Below are 22,183 nucleotides of genomic sequence, written 5' to 3'. Positions count from 1 at the left end.
TCGATGGTTGCAGGTCGTGGGAGATCTGTAAGATTCTTTCACGTGTAGAAGGAGAAAAAAAAAATCACAGCAACATATAAAAAATGAAAAAGTTTGCATGGCTTTCTGCCTTTATCTGGGGAGTATTCAGTGGGTATATGAAGACACTGGCATGTGCAGGTAGGGTTAAAAGCACCTTGTGATCTGTATTTCGTCAAGCCTTGAAATTTTCCCAGCTGTGATTGTGGCGCATAAACATGACAAGTGAAACCATGAGTCACTCACTGACTGATACAGGAAGTCAAGCTGTTAGCTGCTGAAACATGTTTAACGTTAGAACAAAGTGCAAACAAACTCTGCTGTTCAGTGAGATCGGAAAGTTATGGCCAGACTGCAGCGTGTGCTATTGTTTTTCTGCTTCTCTACCCGCTGGTATCCTCTTCAAACTCTTGAACAAGGTAGGCTACTATACTCCGTCTGCTCATGAAACACAAGACACAACCTGAAGTTCCCAAGGCTTGTAACCCCATCCATATAAGCAAATACTTAAAAAATTTATGTCTGTTCTGTAATGAAGGTAAACATATGGAGATCGACCTATAAAATAAGTTTGATAAAGCTGATTTCACTCTTATCTGGCAGGTTTTTGTCAAACTTGTCAGTATACATTTTTCAGGAAGTATGAAACCATCAGATAGGTACTTCCCTCAGACAGCAAATGTTTCTCTTTTGATTTCATTAGCTGCTCTGCATTTTGCTGTACTTGCTGACTGGGGTGGTATTCCGTTGCCTCCATACTACACTTCTCATGAGGAGGCTGTTGCTGCAGAAGTGGACAGTCTGGCCCAGACTGAGGGAGTGGACTTTGTCCTAAGCCTGGGAGATCACTTCTACTTTAGTGGTGTCAAGAATTTGGAAGACCACCGCTTCAAGGTGAGCTCACAAAGCACACACAGAGGGGGGAGACATGTCTTTGAATGATGAAGCTCAAACTGTAACAGGTCACAGGAGGTGACGTGGTTCGTCCAATCACCAGAAGGTTGGTGGTTAGATCCCCAGCTCCTCCAGTCTGCATGCTGTTCTTGGGCAAGATCTTGAACCCCAAATTACCCCTGACATCTGTTTCCTCCGTGTATGAATGGTGTGTGATAGGAAAAGAACTGGACATGGTTCAGTTTATCTCGGAATGATTTAAATGACAAAATAAAATAAATTTGTAGAAATAAAAATCATGACATTTTTTCATCAACATAACTAGTAGAAAATCTGAAATATTCAGTAGCATAAACTAACATTTCATTTTTCGGCCAAAAAGGTTAAGGAAGTTCATAGAAGTGCTGCATGAATGTGATAGTGAATGGGTGAATGTAACCTGATTGTAAAGCTCTTTGACAGTTAGATAAGACAAGAAAAGCACAATATAAAGGAAGCCAATTTACCCTTTACAATCTCACTCTCCACAACCATAGCTGTTAACAAGCCACGTTAGGATTAAATCTCAACATTGAGAGGTAGACTTTGTATGAAAGGCCTTTCTTTTGCTGTTGGTTGTGCTTTGTGTCCTTCAGGGATCAGTCCAAAAGTCACCTATCACTTAATTCCTTGTAAACTACTGCTAATTCATGTTATATTTGTGTGACACATGTATTGGGATGAGTGTTACATTTGCATCACAGTGTTAATAATCCTTTCATCTCATAGACTCAACTAAATATGAGGATGGCGATTCTTGCATATTATAGAATATTTTGTTGTGCCACCTACTACAATCTTAGTTTGATAGAATTGCATCATCATGTACATGTGATATTTTTGTTGTATTCATCCTGATCAAGTCTGGTTTTGCAAATTAAAGAATCAAATCAAATTACTATTTGAAAATACACTGTTTGTGTTGACTTCAAATACTTTCAGTGCTTGACACTGTGATTCCTGATCAAGCCTGGTAAATATGAAATTTAGTTAGTCCAGTGTATTTACAATTTACATAAAGTAATATGGTTTCCTATCCACAGCAAACATTTGAAAGGGTCTTCTCCCAGCCATCTCTACTGCATATCCCATGGTACCTGGTCGGTGGAAACCATGACCACAGGGGCAACATCTCAGCTCAGATGGCTTACTCTGATGTGTCCAAACGATGGTAAAAAATACAAATACAATACAGACATGGTCTCAATAGCAACATAACAAGGGATGAATGAAAAATATAAACATGAAGACAGATAAAGTATTTCTACTAATCCACATTGACATCACTTTTCGTGTTGTTTTTTTTAAACGTTCTGTAAATGTTGACCCACCCCTATGTTCATCAGCCATGATCATTTTTCTAAGTTTGAACTTTTTGGACTTTTGTTTAGAGTACATAGAGAAAACTCCTAGAAGATAACATGGATGCTTTTACTCGTCTCAAGACTGCACTTCAGCTTTGTGTGGCTAGAATGAGTAAATGCAACAGCAAACACTGAAGGCTGTCTTCAGATGCAAAAATGAACCTGCTGCACAAAAGATCTCAGCTGTCTTTCAAGGTTTCCATACTTTATATCTCCCTGCTGCCATTTGTTATTAAAATATCATGAGGTCTCCTTTTTGTCTGCAGGAATTACCCATGTCTCTATTATGACCTTCATTTTAATGTCCCACACACAAACCTGTCAGTGAGCATACTGATGATCGATACAGTGGTGTTATGTGGAAACACCTATAACCAAACCCAGCCTTCAGGACCAGAGGACCCCAGAGCAGCAGATCGCCAGTGGAACTGGATCACGTCTAAACTGGCCAGTAGCAGGTGAGCCACAGTGTTTCAACCTAACAAACAAGTCAGACCGCTTTTAATCATTCATTTATGTTTGATAATAATTTATGTGATGTTTTGATGACAATTAAAAAATATACATTAATGATGAACATAACAATACAACAAAAAAAAACATGTTAAAAAACAATACAAAACAAAAAAAATGGAGATTATGGCAGCACCTACCATCCCCCCAACCCCCAAGTGAATCTCCTTAAATTATGGCAGGTGTTGTTCGGTCAAATAAAGAATGTAAAGAAAAAAAATGAATTCTTGCATTTTACTTGTTGCTCCTTCCAAGAATAAAATATTTCCCTCTTTAGCACCATGCATCTTATCCACTGAAATGTACACACATACATCATTTATATGAACATCTAACTATTTAGATTTAGATACTGCTGCTAGTGCGACAATCTAGTGGCAATGAATATCATTAATGAATATCATTTGTACACACTCACATAGGTGGGAAGCAACCAAGTACAAATGCTTTGTTATAGTACTTAAAGTTTTCCAAGTATCTGTACTTTATTGAGTATTTATTTTCTGACATGTATTACCCTAAGTTTTAACACAAATATCTGTATTTTGGACTCCTTACATTTTATTTATATTTATTTTTCATCATCGAGCGCAGTGCAGCGCACATGTCTGTGACAAGGACTAACAACTTGGTATAAAGTAAGGGAGAGGTTTTCATGCTCACAAATCTTAGTTTAACCCTATTTTACTAAAGGGTTTTTTATTTTATTTGAATTAACAGTAGTTCAGTCAAAGAAGTCAAAGTACATTTCAGAATATTTGCTTTTATGCTTTTACTTGATTAAAGAAGTAAGTAAGTAAACAATGTGTACTTTAATCACCTCTGCACACACACACTGTAACAACAGGGCGACCATAATAATACAATGATAACCACCAGCAACAGTAAAAATTAAGCCTAAGGTATGCAATTACTAGTTATTGCAAACAATCAGTTTTTAGGTTTTGGGGTAAATTTATGGAAGTAAATCTGTGTCATCGGGATTTGAAACAAAAAAGACATTGAATTTCTAGCACTGAATATTTATGCATGGAAATTTTGTATTTGAATGTTTTTCAATGTTTAAAATTCAACCGCAAAAATTTCAACCTCAAAAAATTCAAGCTAAAAAAATTCAACCGCAGAGAGAGAGAGCTGGGTGAGCGACATTCACTTTTAACGGGAGAGAGAGCGGCGCACCGCGCTGTTAAAGCTCGTCTACAGCAGATAAACACAAACAAGTCAGGCAGGGATCATATAATAAGTATTATTTTTCCTATTAAATAGTGGCCCATCCAAAATTGAAATCCTGGCGTTACCCATGCCAGTCACTGGCCCGTTCGGAAAAAAAATCCGAACGTCATCTCGTTTAAGTTCCACTTAGTTTATGTCCAATAAAGTCCGTGAATGTACACATGTCAGCTGTCTATTACTACATCTTACAGAAACAAACTACACCGATGGCATATAGAAGAGTTTAAACACTCACCGAAGCACCTCGCTGCTTGACGCACGCTCCCGATCTTGAATCTGGAATCGATTGCTCCTCCTTGGATCCCCGGATGTTGCAGTTGAATTTTTTGAGGTTGAATTTTTTGAGGTTGAATTTTTGAGGTTGAATTTTTTGCGGTTGAATTTTTTGAGCTTGAATTTTTTGAGCTTGAATTTTTTGAGCTTGAATTTTTAACGTTGAAAAACATTCAAATACATAATTTCCATGCATAAATATTCAGTGCTAGAAATTCAATGTCTTTTTTGTTTCAAATCCCGATGACACAGATTTACGTCCATATAAATTACTTTTCAATGGGTGATTTAGGTTAACTCTTTCCTTTCAATAAATCCAATTATTAACTCACATTTTCTTTATCATATATTAAAATCTATTCGATGATCTGAAACAGTGCTCAAAAAACATTCCTGTGTCACTTCGTGGTGTGAAAAATTTACTTGATGATGTAAAGAGCTACTTGTTTCTCTTATCTCTGATGATAGTTCTTGATAAATCTTTATATGGTTATATGTTTAGATTCATTGCTATGTGCATGCATTATTGTATAAAATATATTATGCATCTTGCTGCATTATCGATGAGAATCCAAACATCGAAAGCAAAACAATACTTTTGCACAGCACTAAATCATCATGCCAGTCTCAACTTACTTGCAGAAACAGACGCAAATAAGACATAACTGTGGCTGTTCTCTAAGATGTGATACAGTTCCATTTCGTTTTATTGGTCCCTTTTAACTGAAGTGCCAGTATGTGTGATTTGTGTCAGGTCAGCCTATGTTGTGGTGGCTGGTCATTATCCTGTCTGGTCCATCGGCCATCATGGACCAACATCCTGTCTGGTCAACAGACTGAGGCCCCTGCTGAAAAAATACAGAGTCACTGTGTACTTGTCTGGCCATGACCACAATCTGCAGGTATGTGGTAGGCGCAAGCTCAGTAATAAAGAATATCAGGTGTATATAGATTCATCAAGGATGTGTGTCTTAGACAGCTTGACAAATAACATTACACTGTCTCTTTGACAGTTATTCACTCTGTTTCATGTCCGACTTATCACATCGTATTTGAGAAGATGGTATGCAAGATTACACCTGTCTATACAAGGGGTGGCATTCACTTTTAGGTGCTAAAAAGACTTATTACTTGTTGTAGTTTTGCTTTTAATTCACAATTACCTCAACGTTATGAAGTGATTTGTGTGTCTGCCAGACAAACAAGTGTTTGGAGCAAGAGAAATTGACTATGCAACGTGTGTGTGCCAGGTTAAGCATACAGATGTGTCAATTGTCAATATATGTATGTCAGCGTGAGAGCGAAGCCATGGGGGCAGAGTGAATCAATGTACTGAACAAAAACCCCCAAAATGAAATAAGATTGGAAACAAATGATGGATATCATTTTATACATGAGAGACTTCAACTTGACATTTGAATAAAGATCTTTATTTCTATGCAAATAAGTATTTAGCAATTTTGACCCCTATGAAATGTCATAGGGGTCAAAATTCCAAAATAAATTTGTGAGTAATTGAATTTGAGAAGGTCTTCCTGATTGAACTTATGCTGAGCAGTTGCATGTTGCAGTTGAATACCCCTCACCGCACTCTCCTCTTCCAAACATAAAAGGAACCTGGGAAGGCTACCTTCAGCTGTCATAAAAACTCAAAGGTGTTTAGCTTGTCAAGTTTGGACTACTGTAAAAAACATGGTGGCCGAGGACCCGCTCCCTATTTAAATATAAAGGGCCCATGGTACTTCAATTTCTGCCAATAGATCCCTTTCACCGAAATCTTGTACACTGACCCTTTAATGAATTTTGTCACTGTATCTCGGACTGATTGAGCACAACATTGATGTCTTTGATGCTGTCTGTCTCTGCTTTTTTTTTAACAGTTCATCAGAGAGGATGATGGGAGCTCATATGTAGTCAGTGGGAGTGGGGTGGTCAGCGATCCCAGCACCACTCACAAGGACAGTGTTCCTCATTCCTGGCAGCTCTACTCCAGTCCGGTCAATCACACAATAGGAGGCATGGCTTACTTCCAGGTCACTGAGAATAAGATGACTGTCAGTTTCATGCAGACTAACCGGAAATGTGTTTACCAGGCAGAGCTGCCAACACGTACAGTCAGAAGTAATGGAATGCTATAGTCACAGTTTGAAGAAATGCAGTTATTTGTATATGTGAGCCTATAATTATATTGCTATTGTGCTACTTAACACCTAACTGACAAAATGAATAGGTCGCAATGGCTTTTTGAAGGCTTTCAACAAAAATCTAAAACAGAATAAAAGATTTTTATGAAAAGATATTTCTGGGCAATGGCATGTTACTATTAAATGAAATGTATATAATCATACTATTTTGCTCTATATGTATTGTTTTATACATGTATCAAAATATAAACAATTTTATGTATTTTGTTGTGCATGTTATTGCATGATGGTTGCCTCAATCGGCAGTTTGAATTATGGCTCTACGATGTTCACCAGATGGGACAAAAGCAGAAGACAAATTTCCCTAATCTGCATGTCGTGTGAGTGTGCATGTGTTTGGGATCAATAACTGTATTTTAATCGTATCTTAATAGACCAATATGTGGAGCCAAGAAGAGAGTTCATCGGTTCGCAACCAAACCATCTGCTCTCCCATTTGGAATCAAAATTGGACCATATTATTATTTAATTGTCATATTACTACGTTTTTATTTACTCTTCTTGCATTGCTGTTAAAGCACTTCTGTTTGTAAAATTATTATTATTATTATTATTTGTATTATTATTATTATATCACAACTCAAACATAAGAGTTTGCTCTAATGAGGAAAAACTCCCTTTTAACTGTGAGAAACCTTGAGAGAGAGAGAGAGAGAGAGAGAGAGAGAGAGAGATTTTGTTATTGTTATGCACCGATCAAGTTTCTGCTTATCTACATCTCTTTGTTGAGACAAATTATTTTACTGGATCTACTTCCGAGGAAGATGGCTTTTGAGACAGCTTTCCTACTTACATGTTGTCAAGGCCCAGTTGAGACCATCGCAAATAAGGGAAGACACATGATCATTTAAAATTCTCCTCGTCACCTTCAAGGTAAATATGGCGTCATTTTGTCCTGTTCACCCATAACTCTAAAGTTCCTCACAGTAGAGCTGGGGGCCAAGCTAATGCCATGCAAGATAACTGTTGTCAGACATGTTTCTCTGAGGCATTTAGGGCCGAGTATAATCAATGACAATACCACACGTGTCTTCTCTTTTGTTTGCCATAGACCATGTTATTTTGTAAGGCATCAAGATGTAATTAACTGTAGAACTGCAGTCTGTGAATGTGACATTTCAAGGCCTAATTGATTGGTGCAGAATGACCCTGAAACATTGATTATATCCTACGTTGTTATTGCCTCTACTTTCACAATGGTTTTCATATTGTAGGCCTGTACATGGCTATTTTTAATTCTTGGTTAATTACCCAAATTTGTCAAAGACTATGGAATATCTTTTATACTTCGGATCTGTATTTTGGTTTTCTTAAACGATAGGCCCATGGGTGATCATAACCATCGGATGGCTGAATTTTAGTTGTGACACCTTATTGTTGTTTCTATCTTGGCGTAGAAATTGTGTATTTATCTCCCTGCTCAAATTTGAGGAATCAACTAAATGTATTTTGTCCACTTCAATCTTTGGAATGACTTTTTCTGGGTAACTTTATAAAACTTAAAAATAAAACAACTTATGAGGGAGGCTTATTAAGTACCAGTTAGAGTGTTATTTTCTAACCCTAGACTCTAGAATAATTGAGGTAAGAGTGTAAAAATATTAATGGTGAACTTTTTAGTCAAGATTTAATAAAGGGACAAAAAATGTATCAGGTTTCACTTATTTGTTTTTTTAATTCACCTTTTGATGACGATGCATGGGTACATGGGTACACGATACATATTTTGACTAACCCTAACCCTAACCCTTTTTTTTTTGTGCTTCGGCACTGTTACTTTAATTCTGTTTTTCTATTATTGCTGTAACAAGTGAATTTCCCCATTGTGTGGATAAATAAAGAAATCTAATCTAATCTAATTATTTTGACAGTGGAGTTCTTAAAACTATAGACAGACATTATTATTGTATATTCAGTACGTGGTTATGACCTCTGCACATTCAGCCAAAGCCCTTTTGCAATGTTGACACTTCCAATTCCATTTCTAATAAAGCACTGATATTTATCCATTTATTTATTTGTAAACCCATAGCGATATTTGCTATTTTCCATTTAACAGAACTGAAATAATAATAACTGGTTGTGTTCATAACAATATTTATTAAAAACCTGAATATTCACTTCAGATACAAAATTATCTGCAAAAAGCAGATGTATAACAAAGCATAATATACAAATATGTTAATTTTAACGACAATAAATTAAGCATCAGATACAAAAATATATTCAAAGTCTTGATTTCCCATAAAGTGTTGCTTTCACCAGATTAAAATAATACCTTGTCATGACTATCCTTTAGAGTTAGAAAGGTCTATATAAAATGTAATAAATAAAATCAAATGGTAGTGTTCATCTACAATTATCAAATACCACCAAGCACATACCAAAGAAAATAAATTGAATATAATAGGTTCAGTAAGATGACTATCAGTGTTCAGTGTTTCCATCTTTTCTTTTTTGCAGCATGAAATGATAAAGTAAGAATATAATAAGTTCAACACATCTAGTTTCACAGAAACTAAAGGAAGGGTTGATTCCAGTGTTTGACAGTGGAACTTTGAACTACTACTTTCCTTGCGTGCATCAATCCAGTTCAGCTGTACCGCATGTTCCCATAATAATAAATGTGCATGAGTGTGCATGTGCACATAGTGTGTGTAACTACACACACACTACACATCCCGTAGTGGCACTCCTTCTTTTTCTCCTCTCTGAGCTTTCTTCCTCTGCTTGCAACAGACCACTGCAATGGCAATGATAATGCCAATCAGTAACAGGATGAGGAAGATGGCAGCAGCAATCACACCAGCTGAATACACTGTTGAAGACAAAACAAGACAACAATTTATTAAAAGAGCATAACTTTATGTTAGATTTTCTTTTCTTGTCTGACATCAAGACTGTTGCATAGGAAACTATTATAAGGATGGGATGTAGCCTGGTTTAAGAACAAACAGATACAAAATAATACATGAAATACACATTCAAATAAAAGTATTAATCCGTATACCTATAGGCTGCAATATTTATTATGTTCCACAGTAAAATTTTTTCACAGAATAACATAATTCTGATGTTTTGCTATTTTTCGAAATCTATAAACAAAAGAATTACGCAATTTCGATTCTTAGCTCACCTTTACAGTTTAGTTAAACCTTTATTGTTAAAGGGATGCAAACTCTTATGGCTTAAATGTTAATGTTAACTTTTTTTTAGAGTGCTTTAGTTAAAGGACCTGTGCGTAGCAACCTAACATAAACAGTGATATGTGTAAATGACTAAATGACGAGTTTTCATTCACATATTGTCTTATGAACACGTCAATGTGATATATTCCCTTTTTTTACATTAATGGGATTACGAAGTCGCTCTTACAAAGGCTAAAAACAGCTTCTTTTAAATGTTTTCCAGTCTGGGTCTGCATGAGAGCACATGACTGGTACATCTAGACATGTCCACAAACCAGCCACACATTTTATTTAACCTCAGTAGGTGCATTGCGCTTGTCAACTGTCTGCTTAGTTTTGAGCAACTACTTCACAATGTCTTATTTGGTGTGTAAGTTCACACAGATGCCACCTAACCTTCAGTGTCTGGACTTGACTACTGTTGTGTGTGTTGCTCGCCGCTGAAGTATCTAACATACAGGCCAGTGGTTCATTAACATATTGCATACATGTAACTAAATCCCTTCCCTTCCCACATCTTTCCTGCTTACAGCCTTTCCAAAATTCAGGACAACTCACCTTCAAAGATGGACGGGTTGTTGTTTTGGGAGCACTGGGGCTGGCTCAGCTCTCCCAGCTGCTTGTCAATAGTGCGGCTGGGGATGTAAGCCTGGACATTGAAACAGTAGCTCTCGTCTTTGTCCAGACGAGGCAGTTCTATTATATTGGACTTAGAGTAGTAGACTCTCTGCAGAATACACAGAACAGAAAACATGCAGTTTGCAATGGCTACAAAATATTTATGCGTGTTTGTGATTTAGATAGTGATGTCTGCTTTTATTCACCTTTCCAGTGCTTTTATTTTTCCGATAGGTGACTTTATACTGCAGCTGGTCAGCAAAGATATCCCTTATGTTCAGCTGCTGGCCATCTTTAAACAGGGCGGTGAGTGGGTCAGTCACATACAGGGTGGTTTTCTTTTTGTCTTCATTCACCTCCAGCTTGAAGTTAGGTTTGCCTATATCAGCTGTGGAGGAGGAAGGGAGACTGTCAGAGATCTGTCATCTGTGCATTTACACCACTGTATCTCCTATGGAAATGATCATTTTAATTATGTTTGAGGCTAAAAAGTGTGAAAGTTGAGAACGCTGTGACACTACAATTTTTAGACACGACCAGCTGTTAAAGTCCGGAGAATTTGCTATAAAGTGTGCCAATAGTCTGCCTTTTACATATGCTCATCGCAACAGGAGGTTCTCTGCACAGACACGTTCACAACAGCAACAAATCTTCTGCGTTGTTCAGGTGAGAGGTGGAGCAGCCGGGTGCAGCAGGATGAGACAGCATCCTGCTGCGCCCATGCAACATACTAATTCTGCTGTGGAGATCACGTGATTTTCTTGACAACACAAAGACTTTAAAACCATAAATTCTCAATACATCTCTGTTGTATCTTCTATGTGATTGTCGCCACATTCTCTCACTTGGACATTTGCTTGGACACTTGGACATTTGTGTTCACACATGCACCTCCGGAGAGGAGCTGCGGAGTTCAGTGCAGGTCAGAAAGCAGACAGAGCTGAGCTGCGTCAGGATGGCAAGGACCTGAACACTGACGAGCTCTGGGAAAACATAACAGCTGGTTATTTTCAGCACATTTTAGAAAGAGTTCACAAGGGAATAACCTACTGTCTTTGTAGGGGCAGAACCATGGTGAGTTGGTATAAGGGAACTCAATGAGGTCAGTGGTGGCCCCCCGCGGCGGTTCTGACAGGACGTCAGCCATGTAGCAGGCATTCACGTCACTAAGAAAGCTGGACAGATCACACACTGCTGCTGAGGACCGGATACAGTGAGGGTTCCTCTGTTTGTCCCCACCAACCCTGCAATAATTTGACAAGTTGCATATGGACATGAATGATTGACGAAAATAGTATTATTTAGTCTATAATAGACACCAGATGAGCGATAAATTTGGTCTTAAATCTGTATAGACTGTGTATTATTTATAATGCATAAAATCAAAAATTAATTATTTTCAAAAAATAACATTGATATGAATATACTGTGGAACAATGACATAGCTTGTTTGCATTTGTTAATTGTATTTGTTGTCATTGCTCTTGCCTCTTTCGTTTTTGTATTATTTGATAATGAAGGTCAATTTGTCTGTTTAAAGAGTTCTGGCAAGAAATCTACATTCCAGTAAAAGCTTTTACTGGATCAATAACGGACTCTTATCACGCTCTTCTGCAATAAATCATTCCTGCAAGGTCACACAGCAGGCACGTAAGAGGGCATGTGCTTCAGTGGACACCCTAACAAGATGAACGTATCTGGGATAGAAACGCCATTTGTTGAAAGGGTTAAGGGATGAGAGTTTGGATGCAGGTACTTACGCTGAGAACTCCACAGTGTAGGAATAATCGGTTGATGGTTTCGGTTCCCAGGACAAAATGGTTTTAAAGTTGGTTGATTTCCAAGTGACATTCTGTGCTTGGGGATAGGAGCCTGTAAAATAAGACAAGGTGTGTAAGATACTATACTAACAAAGTAATACAAATAAAGTAAGAAAACAATGCACCTATGGTGTTTTATATACACTATTAAATTCTATAAGTAATTCCCATAACTGAGCTGTACATGAGACTGTCACACATTGATTGGGCCTTTGTGTCATAGTTTAGACTCTTAACTCTAAACTACACTTTTAAGTAATAAATACGCAACACCTTAATTGAGGCCCTTCACAATATGTAGGACTACACTCATTTATTAAAGAGAAAAAGCTTCACACATGATGTGATGCAGACCAGAAATAATGAAAACCCACAAGTTCCAACACAGCACTTTGTCAGTGAGATGAGATGATCTTGATGTGGTGAATAGAGCACATTGCTATCATCTGTGTAAAATATCCTTGGTCATTTATTTCATGGACTGACTGTTCTGTCACAACCACAAACGTGTGGTTTTTAGGACTACAATGTAGTAGCAGAAAGTGTGGCACCCAAAGAACATGAGAAGTTGTGTTTTTAAATCAACTGTCTGTTACCTAAGATATTTGAGTCGGTGAGTCATTTCTTATATACTACAGTAATTGCTGTCTCTTGGCGGAATGGACAAACAGAGCACACCTAGGCAAATTGTTGTGTAAGTTATGTAGTCATTGGTTGAAACGCTGGCAATACACACGGATAGCAGAATCCACTCTTTACAAATAGATCATTGAAATATATTCTTAAATGTGATTTACAGCCCAAAGCACCGTGTATCCACTGAGGTTCAAACATTAATTTCAAATATTTATCCTGCAAACTGTTTATTGACGTGGCATGAAAACTCAATACCAAATGAAAACTTTAAAGAGTGTTAATATGTGTGCCAGAAATCTGAACATAGAAAAAAAATGACTGAGCTCTAAACTGTAAGCAGAGGCAGATATGCTGCTCCTCCACTGACCTGTTCATGTAGAACTGTTCATGTGAATACAACTTCACGTCTGCTATGAATTCACACTTTCACGCTCACAATACTACAAAACAAACTGCTCCATGCAAATGATCATCTGTTTATGTTTTAAAGTACTTGATTCAATTTGATATCTCATTTTAAAGTTTGAAAACTCAGCAATAGGATTTTACGGTCATTTATGAGAACGCGTGAAATGAAGGGCGAGCGTCGGGGACTCACCTGAGGCGGAGTGTGTGGATAAAAAGAAGAGAACCGAGATGAGAGTTGCTTTGACTGACGCCATCTCCTCTGATGTATTCCTGATGTTTCAGCTCTGTGTCTGTGGTGCTACTGACCAATCACCGTGTGCACTGTGTGGCTCCTCTGACTCTCTGTCGGGAAACCAATGGTTTTAGCGACGTGACCGCGCGGGGCTTGCCAAATATGGAGCGTCCGGCCATGGCGTCATCAGACATAACCAGTCATAACCTGAGTCTCAGGGCTTCATGTGAACATTTCTCAGCTACCAACAGCTGACCTCTTTATTCTTCATTTCGGCAGAAATGAAGAAATGTGGTCGGCAACACCAGCCACATCCTCAGTGAAGAGGTGACTCCACTCTGCTCTACAACCCTCACAGACAAAAGACATCAAACGAATCAGGCACATTGCAACAATCTTATGGTTGACTAGTTATTTTTGGTGATACTGTTGCTGTTTAAAAAAAAATATCCTGGTTTCCCAAAAAGCGTCCCCTCTATACAATAAGTGGTTTGCAACAAAAGTCACAAACAACACAATAGCCCCCCCCCCCCCCCCAGTATCTATTGTAACTAAAAGAATCCATAAGATTTATATATCTCAAAATGAGTTTTCATTTAGCTGAATTAGTTATATTCATATATTTGCCTATTATTATAATTATCACAAGACATTTTTTAAAAGATGTAACAGGTGGTTAATATGTTTCATGACAGATTTATAAACATGTACATTTGGTTGGTCAATGTTCACCAGGCACAACAAATTTCCCGATGTGACGCAAACCTAGGGGTATAGTGGGTTTTGTGTAGTCATAGTGGGAATGGAATGGATGACATGCTTTCCAGTGGTATGTTGACCACACAACCACTTACTACAGCATGACGGAACCCAAATACTCTGCTCTCGAGAAGCCTACTATAGCTCTGACTGGGGTGACAGCATCACACACTGCAGACGCAGCAGCTCAGGTCATTAGTCAGGACTTCAACTCGTGTAACAGCTCCAATGGCTGATCTGGAGGTCTATTCATAGACTCAGTTATTTTGAGTTATGCTCCCAGACATACAGAGGAGACACTGAGAGTGACTTTGGACTGTGGTATGTTAATAGAGATGTTTCTACTGTGTTAACCACAGTTAATGTAAAGTTACAACATGACTGAAAGTGGAAAAACCTCGGCTGTCTGTTTTTGCTCTTGTATGTAAAGGGAGTGCTGCCTTTTCAGATCAGGCTTACAACTACAGAACTTCACCACACAGGGTAACCTGTACAACAATGTAACTGTAATAATAACACCAGCAGCAGGAAGGTTGGAAAACATGTAAAACACTATAACATGCTTTTTGAGATGTTTAGGAAGGACTTATAGAAACTGTTAAAGATTTGTAGCAAATGTCAAAGCAGAGACACTGGTTGTTTCATGCAGTGGGCAGTCCTAAAGTTTTTTTGTTGCTTCTCATGGAGTTGGCTGGGAATACATATGTGGCACTTTGCCAAAGCTCGTCCCCATCATCCCTCCCTACCCCAGAAGCCTCTCTGTCCCCGGCGGTGTGGGCCCCTGCTGTATCATGGTTCACCGTGACTTGAATACCAAGGAACCCTCTGACGGGAAGGACTGAATGCAAATGACTGAATGAGTTCACCAACTGTTGACAGAGGATAAAGCTTCTAGTACACATGCAATATAGCACACAGACAGACACACACACACACACACACACACACACACACAGACAGAATTTGTGAAGAACTTGTACTTAATCATTAGTAATGGCTTGCTCTCTTTCACAGTGATAATGGAACAATTGTAAATTCACCTGGAAGTAATTTAAACTAGGGTTAGGGTTAGAATTAGTACCGAAGGATGGACAATTGAGGAGTAGAGCAGCAAGAAATTTGGGTGCATACTTTTCCAAATTTCTCTGCAATTTATTTCATTGCCAACAACAGCAGAATAGTGGTCTGTGTTGATGGATGAGATTAAACTCAAGTATCAGAAAAAAGCGTAATGTTCCCAGGCCCTGGTGAATTGTGTAATCTTGTTTTAATTTCACTGACTTCAACGCAGTAACAAAGCATTCACTTAGCTCCCTGGTCCATTGCTTTCTGTGGAAATACAGTGCGATCATTGGGCCTTTCTGTCTATTGTATCAAACCACGTTGCAGCCAGGGTTCATCAACCCTGGCTGTAGGAATTCTTGCTTAATTACATTTCCAGATCAATTCCTGCCTTGGAGATTAGGAGCAGCCATACAGTATATCTGGGTGCCAACACTGTTGGATCCACCTGTGGTTTGCTTTTCAACTGCAGCAAATTGGGCCAACGTTTGTTTAGGTTCTGAGGGCACTGCTTCCACCCAACACATGGAAGTATTTATCACAATATACACACAAATCTAACAGCAACTCTATCTGGGAAACTTTACATCCTTTAACTCCCTGCATAATCACTCAATCACAGACTACTTTCATTTTTCTGAATCTGAATTATGCTTTAGAAAGTTTTTCCATATCGTCTTTTGGGTGAATATCCTTCCACAGCCAGTAGATCTCATTGTGTATTGTGTAAATACTCAGTGACAACCTGAGGGACTGTCCAGAGAGTTTCATAATGAACTACACTGACCATGCTCTTTTTGCAGGTTTGTTACAGTTTGGATTTGTTATTATGTTCAGTTAATAAGGAAATTGCCTTGTACCAAAGTGATGGACATGAATTGAAAAGAGGGAGAATTGAGAGGGAGTAAGAAAAGACGCAAACAATGAGTAATTGGTCATTGACCAAAATTATCACCTCTGATAAAATGTGAAGAACCACACCTGATGCCATAATTGTCACACAGTCGTCAGGATACATTGTTCTCTTTAAATTTTGTTGTGGGGGAATATGTTTATTTAATAGAGTTCCATCCTCTCTTTTTATGTTGTTGAAAGGTCAAAGTGAAGGGAAATGTCTTCCTTTGTTCTTGGGGGGAAATGTCTGATAAACAAAGGCCTGTGAGTATGGGCGTCATCCAGCACCTCCTGTTTTGCTAAGTTATGGTATATTTACCAAAAGCATTAGCCTGCATCCTCTAACAGAGGATCTGGACATATTATTATTTCATGTAAATTAATTGGTAAGTCAATGGTGCTCCAATATCTATTTATAACATTTACTATAACATTTTAAATAACATTAACAAGCTGTGGTAATGGGGACAGTCTGTAAAATGGAAGGAGACAGTGTGTAAACTGAGGCCTGCTGGGAGTCAGTTAGCATCAAGAGTCTGCAGTAGGCCTTCTAATCAGCTCAGATACCGATAAGAGCCAAACACTGGTTTTACATTCCTTTGATGGTAGACAGCTTGGGCATAAACGGGGCAGCTACTCAGTCCTCATACAGAGGTAGCACATTTCTCTACACCTTTAATGGCAAAAGCAAGACATGGATGCCATCAGATAAATAAAACCACTTCATTGTTGCCATCCTGCAGCTGTTGGTCAAAGTCGATCTGGTTTGGAATGCCTGATGGCTGATAGTTGAATGCTCATAACATATAAGAAAATGTAAAATATGGCTACTGCGACAACACACATGCTGGGTATTACAAGCATCAATGCTGAACTGAGGCTTTTCATAGAATGAAGAAGGAGCAGGAGGAGAGGGGCCAAGCTAGCCTGACGTTGTCATACTTCTAGTCAGAATATGAGTCTGATACTCATACTCACCGGCGCGCTAATCCCTAGCGCGCCGGTGCTTGGCTGTTTACACCAGATGCTGAAGCGACGCTGAAGCGTCGGGCAACGCTAATAATATCACCTGTTGATCCAGTAGTATAAAAGCATATAGTTACTTGTTGCTCCAACATTAAGCAACAGCGTCCCAACATTTGTCTTTTTTGGTGTTCCGAGGATGTACAACTCACTGTACTTCTCCAGTTCAATTAGTAATTTAACGTCATCCATGTTGAAGAACTTCTCTGTTTGCTCCGTTAAATGTCGGGTGTCGAGGGTAAAATACGTATTCTCCACTCAAGCCTATGTGGAGAATACGTAGCCCCCCCCCCCCCCCCCCCCTCACTTTTTATCTTTATGACTGCTTGTGTGGCTGTAGTGGATGGGCAAGGGGGACAAGAGCGATGCCAGACCGAACTTCCCGACCTCAAATGTTGTGGGCGGGGCTAAGTTTGTCTGGCATCCAGGCTAGGGCCAAGCAGCATTGACCTTAAAATAATAAAAATAACAAGGTTGAGGGGTAGAGCAGTCGTCCTCCAACCAGAAGATCGGCAGTTCGATCCCCCAGATCATAATTATAATACATTTTTGGAACCTTAGAATGATCTATTCAGTTTGGACTTTTTAAGAAAAACTGTACATGTGCTTGTCTATGGTTTATCGGAGAAGGTAAGATCATACTGAACATCTGATTTCATATTTATTGCCCCAGCAGAGACAGACACAACAGCTTGCAACATGTTATAAACTTGTTCAACGTGTTATCAAAGTAAGCTTGGCTTTAAACTGTCATCAGCTTCACCAGTCAGAGGTGGTGAGAAGGAGTGTTTTATTATTTCCAGGAGGAGCATTCCTTAGATGGTTGACATAGATGAAGAGAAAAGCTGCAGCCAGCAGCTGGCTGATTCATAATATTTTATTGTGCTTTTATCTTGATCTAGTCTCAAATAACTGGCAGTGGACAGAAAGGGATTCAGGGCTAAGATATGCTTAACTAAAGGCCAATGTATTCTTTTCCGTTATGACGGGCACGGACCGATAGGACCGCCTTCTTTGCTGTGGGACGCCTTCTCCGGGCTGCACGGAGAGCTTTTCGTGCAGCTCTGATTTTTCTAACTACACGTCAGCATGGCGGAGAGTCTACGGATAGCCCTTGGCTGTGATTGGTCCGCTAACGTCTGCTAACGACATTTCCGGACCTCCAACTTCCTGTTTCTTTCCCTATAGCACAATAAACCCAAAACACAACTACGACTCTAGGATTAATGTGACAAGTGTGTTAAGCCAGCGGAGTTGTCCGGCTGACGGTGGATGGTTAGATTACTAACTGCATGTGTGTACTGTCACATGCGGTTATAACGCCTTGTCATAACGGCGCTAGCGGGCTAGCCACCATGCTAACTGGGGTGGTAAAGGCGCAAAAATCTGCTGTCACGACTTAATTCCAGGGCTATCATGACACTGTTTCTCAAACACCGTCAGGTTAAAAGCAAACACTTGGTAGTAGTGAGTATCGGCAGTCCCTGCTAACTGTGTGTGGAAGCTGGGGGGGAGCTAGCTGCCTCCATGTAGCTTCAAGCTGTTGAATTAGCAACGCAGTTTGGAAACAAGACCATGGAACCGCTGCGCTAAAAAAACGATAACACAAGCATTTTGACTCGCTGGGTGTAACTTTATTTCACCAAAAACATCAACAGCCTTTGTCTGTAAGTTGCCATCGTTCACTATGTGTGAGGAGCTGGGAGAATGTACGTAAATAAACCAGCGTGGACTTCTTTAGATACCTCATGAGGTAGGCTTCTCTAAGCTCTCTTCCGTTGCGCCAACTACTGTTCTGGCGGTGAATTGTTTTTCAGCACAAACCGCTCATAGAACCAGAAATAAAAAAGAGTCTGTCCGCGCGATAACGGACTCGGAGAAGCATACTTTAGCCTTTAGAGTCAGATGGCTGAATGGAGACATATGGTTTTGAACTACTGAAATCAAAACCCAGACATGACATCAGCCAAGAATGCATGGCCAGGTTAAACATCACTTTGCATCACTTTGCAGCAGGGTTTCAGAAATATCTAGTTCCAGAAATGGAGCTTAATGTCTGGAGAAGGTATTAGAAGGCAGCTTTTGAAGACCAGCCACATATTTACAGTCGGTTACAACAGGATGTTTCTGAACGGTAAGTTACACTGACCTCTAACCTCATGTTTGTTCAAGTGTTAGCAGGTCACTCAATGTAAGAGTAGTCTACCGTCCTGAGTTACAGTAGGAAGTTTCACAACGGAGTTGCAATACAGAGTATTGTATACGTCAGCAGTTCTCAACTGGTCTGGCTACGTGACCCACCATCACCCCTTACTGACAAGCTGTGACCCAAAACTTCTCAAATTTATTTAATGAAAAGATGGTGCAGTTTGAACCTGAGATAGTACAGAATATCACAGTATGCCAAAACAAAAAAACAGGTTTAATGATAAACCACACTGACCATCAGGTGGCGATGCTAGAGAGGGAAATATAACCTTTAACACTCAATTAGCTGCATTTTAATTAAAAACAAAAAGTGCATCTTAATGACACAAGGTAATACAACATACATAACAATTCAGTATCTTAAGTAAGTACTTAATTAACTTAAGTAAGGAGTGTGAGTAGAAGGCACTGCGCTCCATAAAAAATCCCCTTCAAAATAAAAGCACAGCATTTCTTTTCTTACATTTTTTTTTCAAAAGCCTGCATCCAACTGAAAACGGGTCTGCGACCCACCAGTCGAGAATCTACGAGAATATACGTTACTCTACGAATATACGTATTGTATGGTGCAGGGACACATTCTCTTCATTGCATCCCTCCACGCTGCAGTGTTTCTTCAGTGTTGTGGTTAGCCTATGGTAGCTAACAAGCTGCTAGCTCAGCAACAAGTCTGCATGGTGTCGTGTTCGGTGTGGAGGGATGGTGGTGGGTTCAGATGCTGGACTGGTACCTACTGGGTGGGGGTGAGAGACTAATGCGATCCCAAATGACTCACAGACAGTTCGATAACATATTTCTTAGAATGGAGCGAAAAAGTCTGCAGAGTGATTGCTTTAATACTTTGAGGGTCCCTACTGACCCCCTTCAAGTAATTACGGATATAAAAGCCCAGCAAATGTATTTTTCATGATATGGGCCCTTTAAGGGTTGCGAGGGGCTGGAGTCAATCGCAGCTGACACAGGGTGAGCGTGTAGAGTTACTTTGGTCAATTATTTATTTATTTTTTATTATATACACCTCTGAAATAAGATCTATTTCTCCACTTCTAGCTATTGCCTCAGGGGTGGTTACAGTCATGTTTTGGAGCAGCTCTTATCAATTATTTCTGCCTAATCCCCATAATCACGCATGTTGTGTATTCGTTAGAGTAAAACATGTTGACATATGCTTTGAACATAATAATAGGCTTACATTTATGGTGTTTGCCCTTTGGACACTCAGACATTCTCAGAGAGTCCACCAGGTGTTTGTCTTACTTACTTTACCTATTTGGGGACAACCTTTGATCTAGGGAACCATCTCTGACCAGTTAACAGATGGGCTCAGAAGGAATGTTCTTGACCAGTGTGTCTTCATGTTCGGACACAAAAACGTGTCCTTATTTAGTCAGAAATCCCATGTGGGATGTGTTTTACCCAGAAGTCATGGGTGGAACCAAACTCCCTATATAACTGTGTGTAAGACCCCAGCACGTCAGACTTTCACTATTGGCTGTGTGTCTCCGGGTATCTAGATGCCCGTCCCGACCTGTAATTTCTTGTAATAAACTTTGTTACACTGAAACTACTGGGTCCTCGGAATCCTTCCTTCATCATCAACAACTTCTACAACATCATCGACCTCTCGGCTGCATCAAATATACGATACGCAACACCAAGATTTTTTTCCCTACTGCCTTTGTGGGACAAGCAAGAGCGACTAGATAGAGCTCATAAAGGGCTGTGGTTTTGAATGTGTTTTACAGAACTGAATTTCAGGTGGCCATCCATTATCAAAAAATCTGGCCAAACCATGAAGGGGCTGCGTAAGTGAGAAACTGGAGGGAATCGGAAGACTCCATGAGGTCATAGAAATATTCTATAGAATTTGTCTAAGAGCTGGAGATGTGAGGGGGCCTCCTACTGGCCTCCTACTGACCTCATCATTAATGCTGTGTGTATCTGCGTTAGCCCCTTTTTCTTTTTTCTTTTTTCTTATTTCCTCTCTTCTATCTCCTATATCTTTCGACAACTGATTATGTAAATCTTCTTGTCTTTCCTGTACTGTCTTTAAATGTATTTAAATGTCTTTTGTCTTGCAATAATCTTTTTATTAAATAAAGGATGATGTACATGGTAATATGATGTTGCCCAATACCGACAAAATTTGAACCAATAACACATATTTTTGTTACACTTATCATCCATTAACTTACACAGAGCAGATGGAGGTCTGGTGGTGCAGCAGTGAGCAGGACGCTCAGTCTCTGACAGAGGAACAGAGAGCTATGCCAAAAAAAAACAACCCAGCCCAGTTCCAGTGAGGCTGGAAGTGCTGAGGTGTTGACTAAGTGAAACAGAGGCCACTGTAATGAAACATTTAGGGGGGGAAGTACGGGAGTCAGCCATCTCCCACACTGGAATACAGTTGTGGGAGTTAGTCATTCTTTTAAAGTTCTTTTACAGCTGACCAGCATTCTCAGAGCAGTGTCAGCTCAATTCAGTATATCTCTCTTTCTGTTGTTCTTTCCTAATTTTTCATTTGTGCCAGGTTTATATCACTACTAATAAATGTAAGTAATCACATACAGGTATAACAGTTAGCAGTATGTTACTACTTTGGTTGGTGTAATTCAATAGTGTCCAGTGAAAGGGTGTTTCTTATATTTGACCATCACTAACTGCAACCTCTGTGATGAACATGTCATTAAGAGAATACCTTTGTCAGTGTCACGAAAAGCCTCATGATTTGTTTATAATATGATATTGTTGTGCAATAGTAGGAGTAGAATTGACGTTGGCTAATTATTAATAATCA

General features: G+C 39.2%; 2 protein-coding genes across 2 annotated transcripts; one reads left to right on the top strand and one right to left on the bottom strand.

Annotated features, from left to right (window-relative positions):
• The first annotated feature begins 242 nt into the window (after positions 1 to 242).
• acp5b (acid phosphatase 5b, tartrate resistant) lies at positions 243 to 8,397 on the top strand. The gene is made up of 6 exons (XM_062379381.1): positions 243 to 437; positions 722 to 912; positions 1,995 to 2,122; positions 2,582 to 2,773; positions 5,089 to 5,236; positions 6,215 to 8,397. Exons 1-6 carry the CDS (start codon positions 362 to 364, stop codon positions 6,470 to 6,472), a joined length of 993 nt encoding a protein of 330 aa, XP_062235365.1. The 5' UTR covers positions 243 to 361; the 3' UTR covers positions 6,473 to 8,397.
• Positions 8,398 to 8,618: 221 nt separating this feature from the next.
• f3a (coagulation factor IIIa) lies at positions 8,619 to 13,540 on the bottom strand. The gene is made up of 6 exons (XM_062379382.1): positions 13,399 to 13,540; positions 12,105 to 12,216; positions 11,395 to 11,588; positions 10,551 to 10,732; positions 10,285 to 10,453; positions 8,619 to 9,356 (listed from the first exon to the last, which is right to left on the bottom strand). Exons 1-6 carry the CDS (start codon positions 13,460 to 13,462, stop codon positions 9,211 to 9,213), a joined length of 867 nt encoding a protein of 288 aa, XP_062235366.1. The 5' UTR covers positions 13,463 to 13,540; the 3' UTR covers positions 8,619 to 9,210.
• Positions 13,541 to 22,183: the final 8,643 nt, after the last annotated feature.

Source organism: Platichthys flesus, chromosome 21, assembly GCF_949316205.1.
Source record: "Platichthys flesus chromosome 21, fPlaFle2.1, whole genome shotgun sequence".
Lineage (NCBI taxonomy): Eukaryota > Metazoa > Chordata > Actinopteri > Pleuronectiformes > Pleuronectidae > Platichthys > Platichthys flesus.
The sequence above is the reverse complement of the archived record's forward strand: the minus strand, read 5'-3'. Positions and strand labels throughout refer to the sequence as shown.

What these genes read in the sequence shown, in the direction of transcription:
- acp5b (XM_062379381.1), top strand. Translation starts at nt 362, where the DNA reads ATGGCCAGACTGCAGCGTGTGCTATTGTTTTTCTGCTTCTCTACCCGC. An exon ending in TGGAAGACCACCGCTTCAAG is followed by an intron (nt 913 to 1,994) that starts GTGAGCTCACAA and finishes TCCTATCCACAG; the next exon opens with CAAACATTTGAAAGGGTCTT. An exon ending in GCCATGACCACAATCTGCAG is followed by an intron (nt 5,237 to 6,214) that starts GTATGTGGTAGG and finishes TTTTTTTAACAG; the next exon opens with TTCATCAGAGAGGATGATGG.
- f3a (XM_062379382.1), bottom strand. Translation starts at nt 13,462, where the DNA reads ATGGCGTCAGTCAAAGCAACTCTCATCTCGGTTCTCTTCTTTTTATCC. An exon ending in TACACTGTGGAGTTCTCAGC is followed by an intron (nt 11,589 to 12,104) that starts GTAAGTACCTGC and finishes AAATTATTGCAG; the next exon opens with GGTTGGTGGGGACAAACAGA. An exon ending in CAACCCGTCCATCTTTGAAG is followed by an intron (nt 9,357 to 10,284) that starts GTGAGTTGTCCT and finishes TGTCTTCAACAG; the next exon opens with TGTATTCAGCTGGTGTGATT.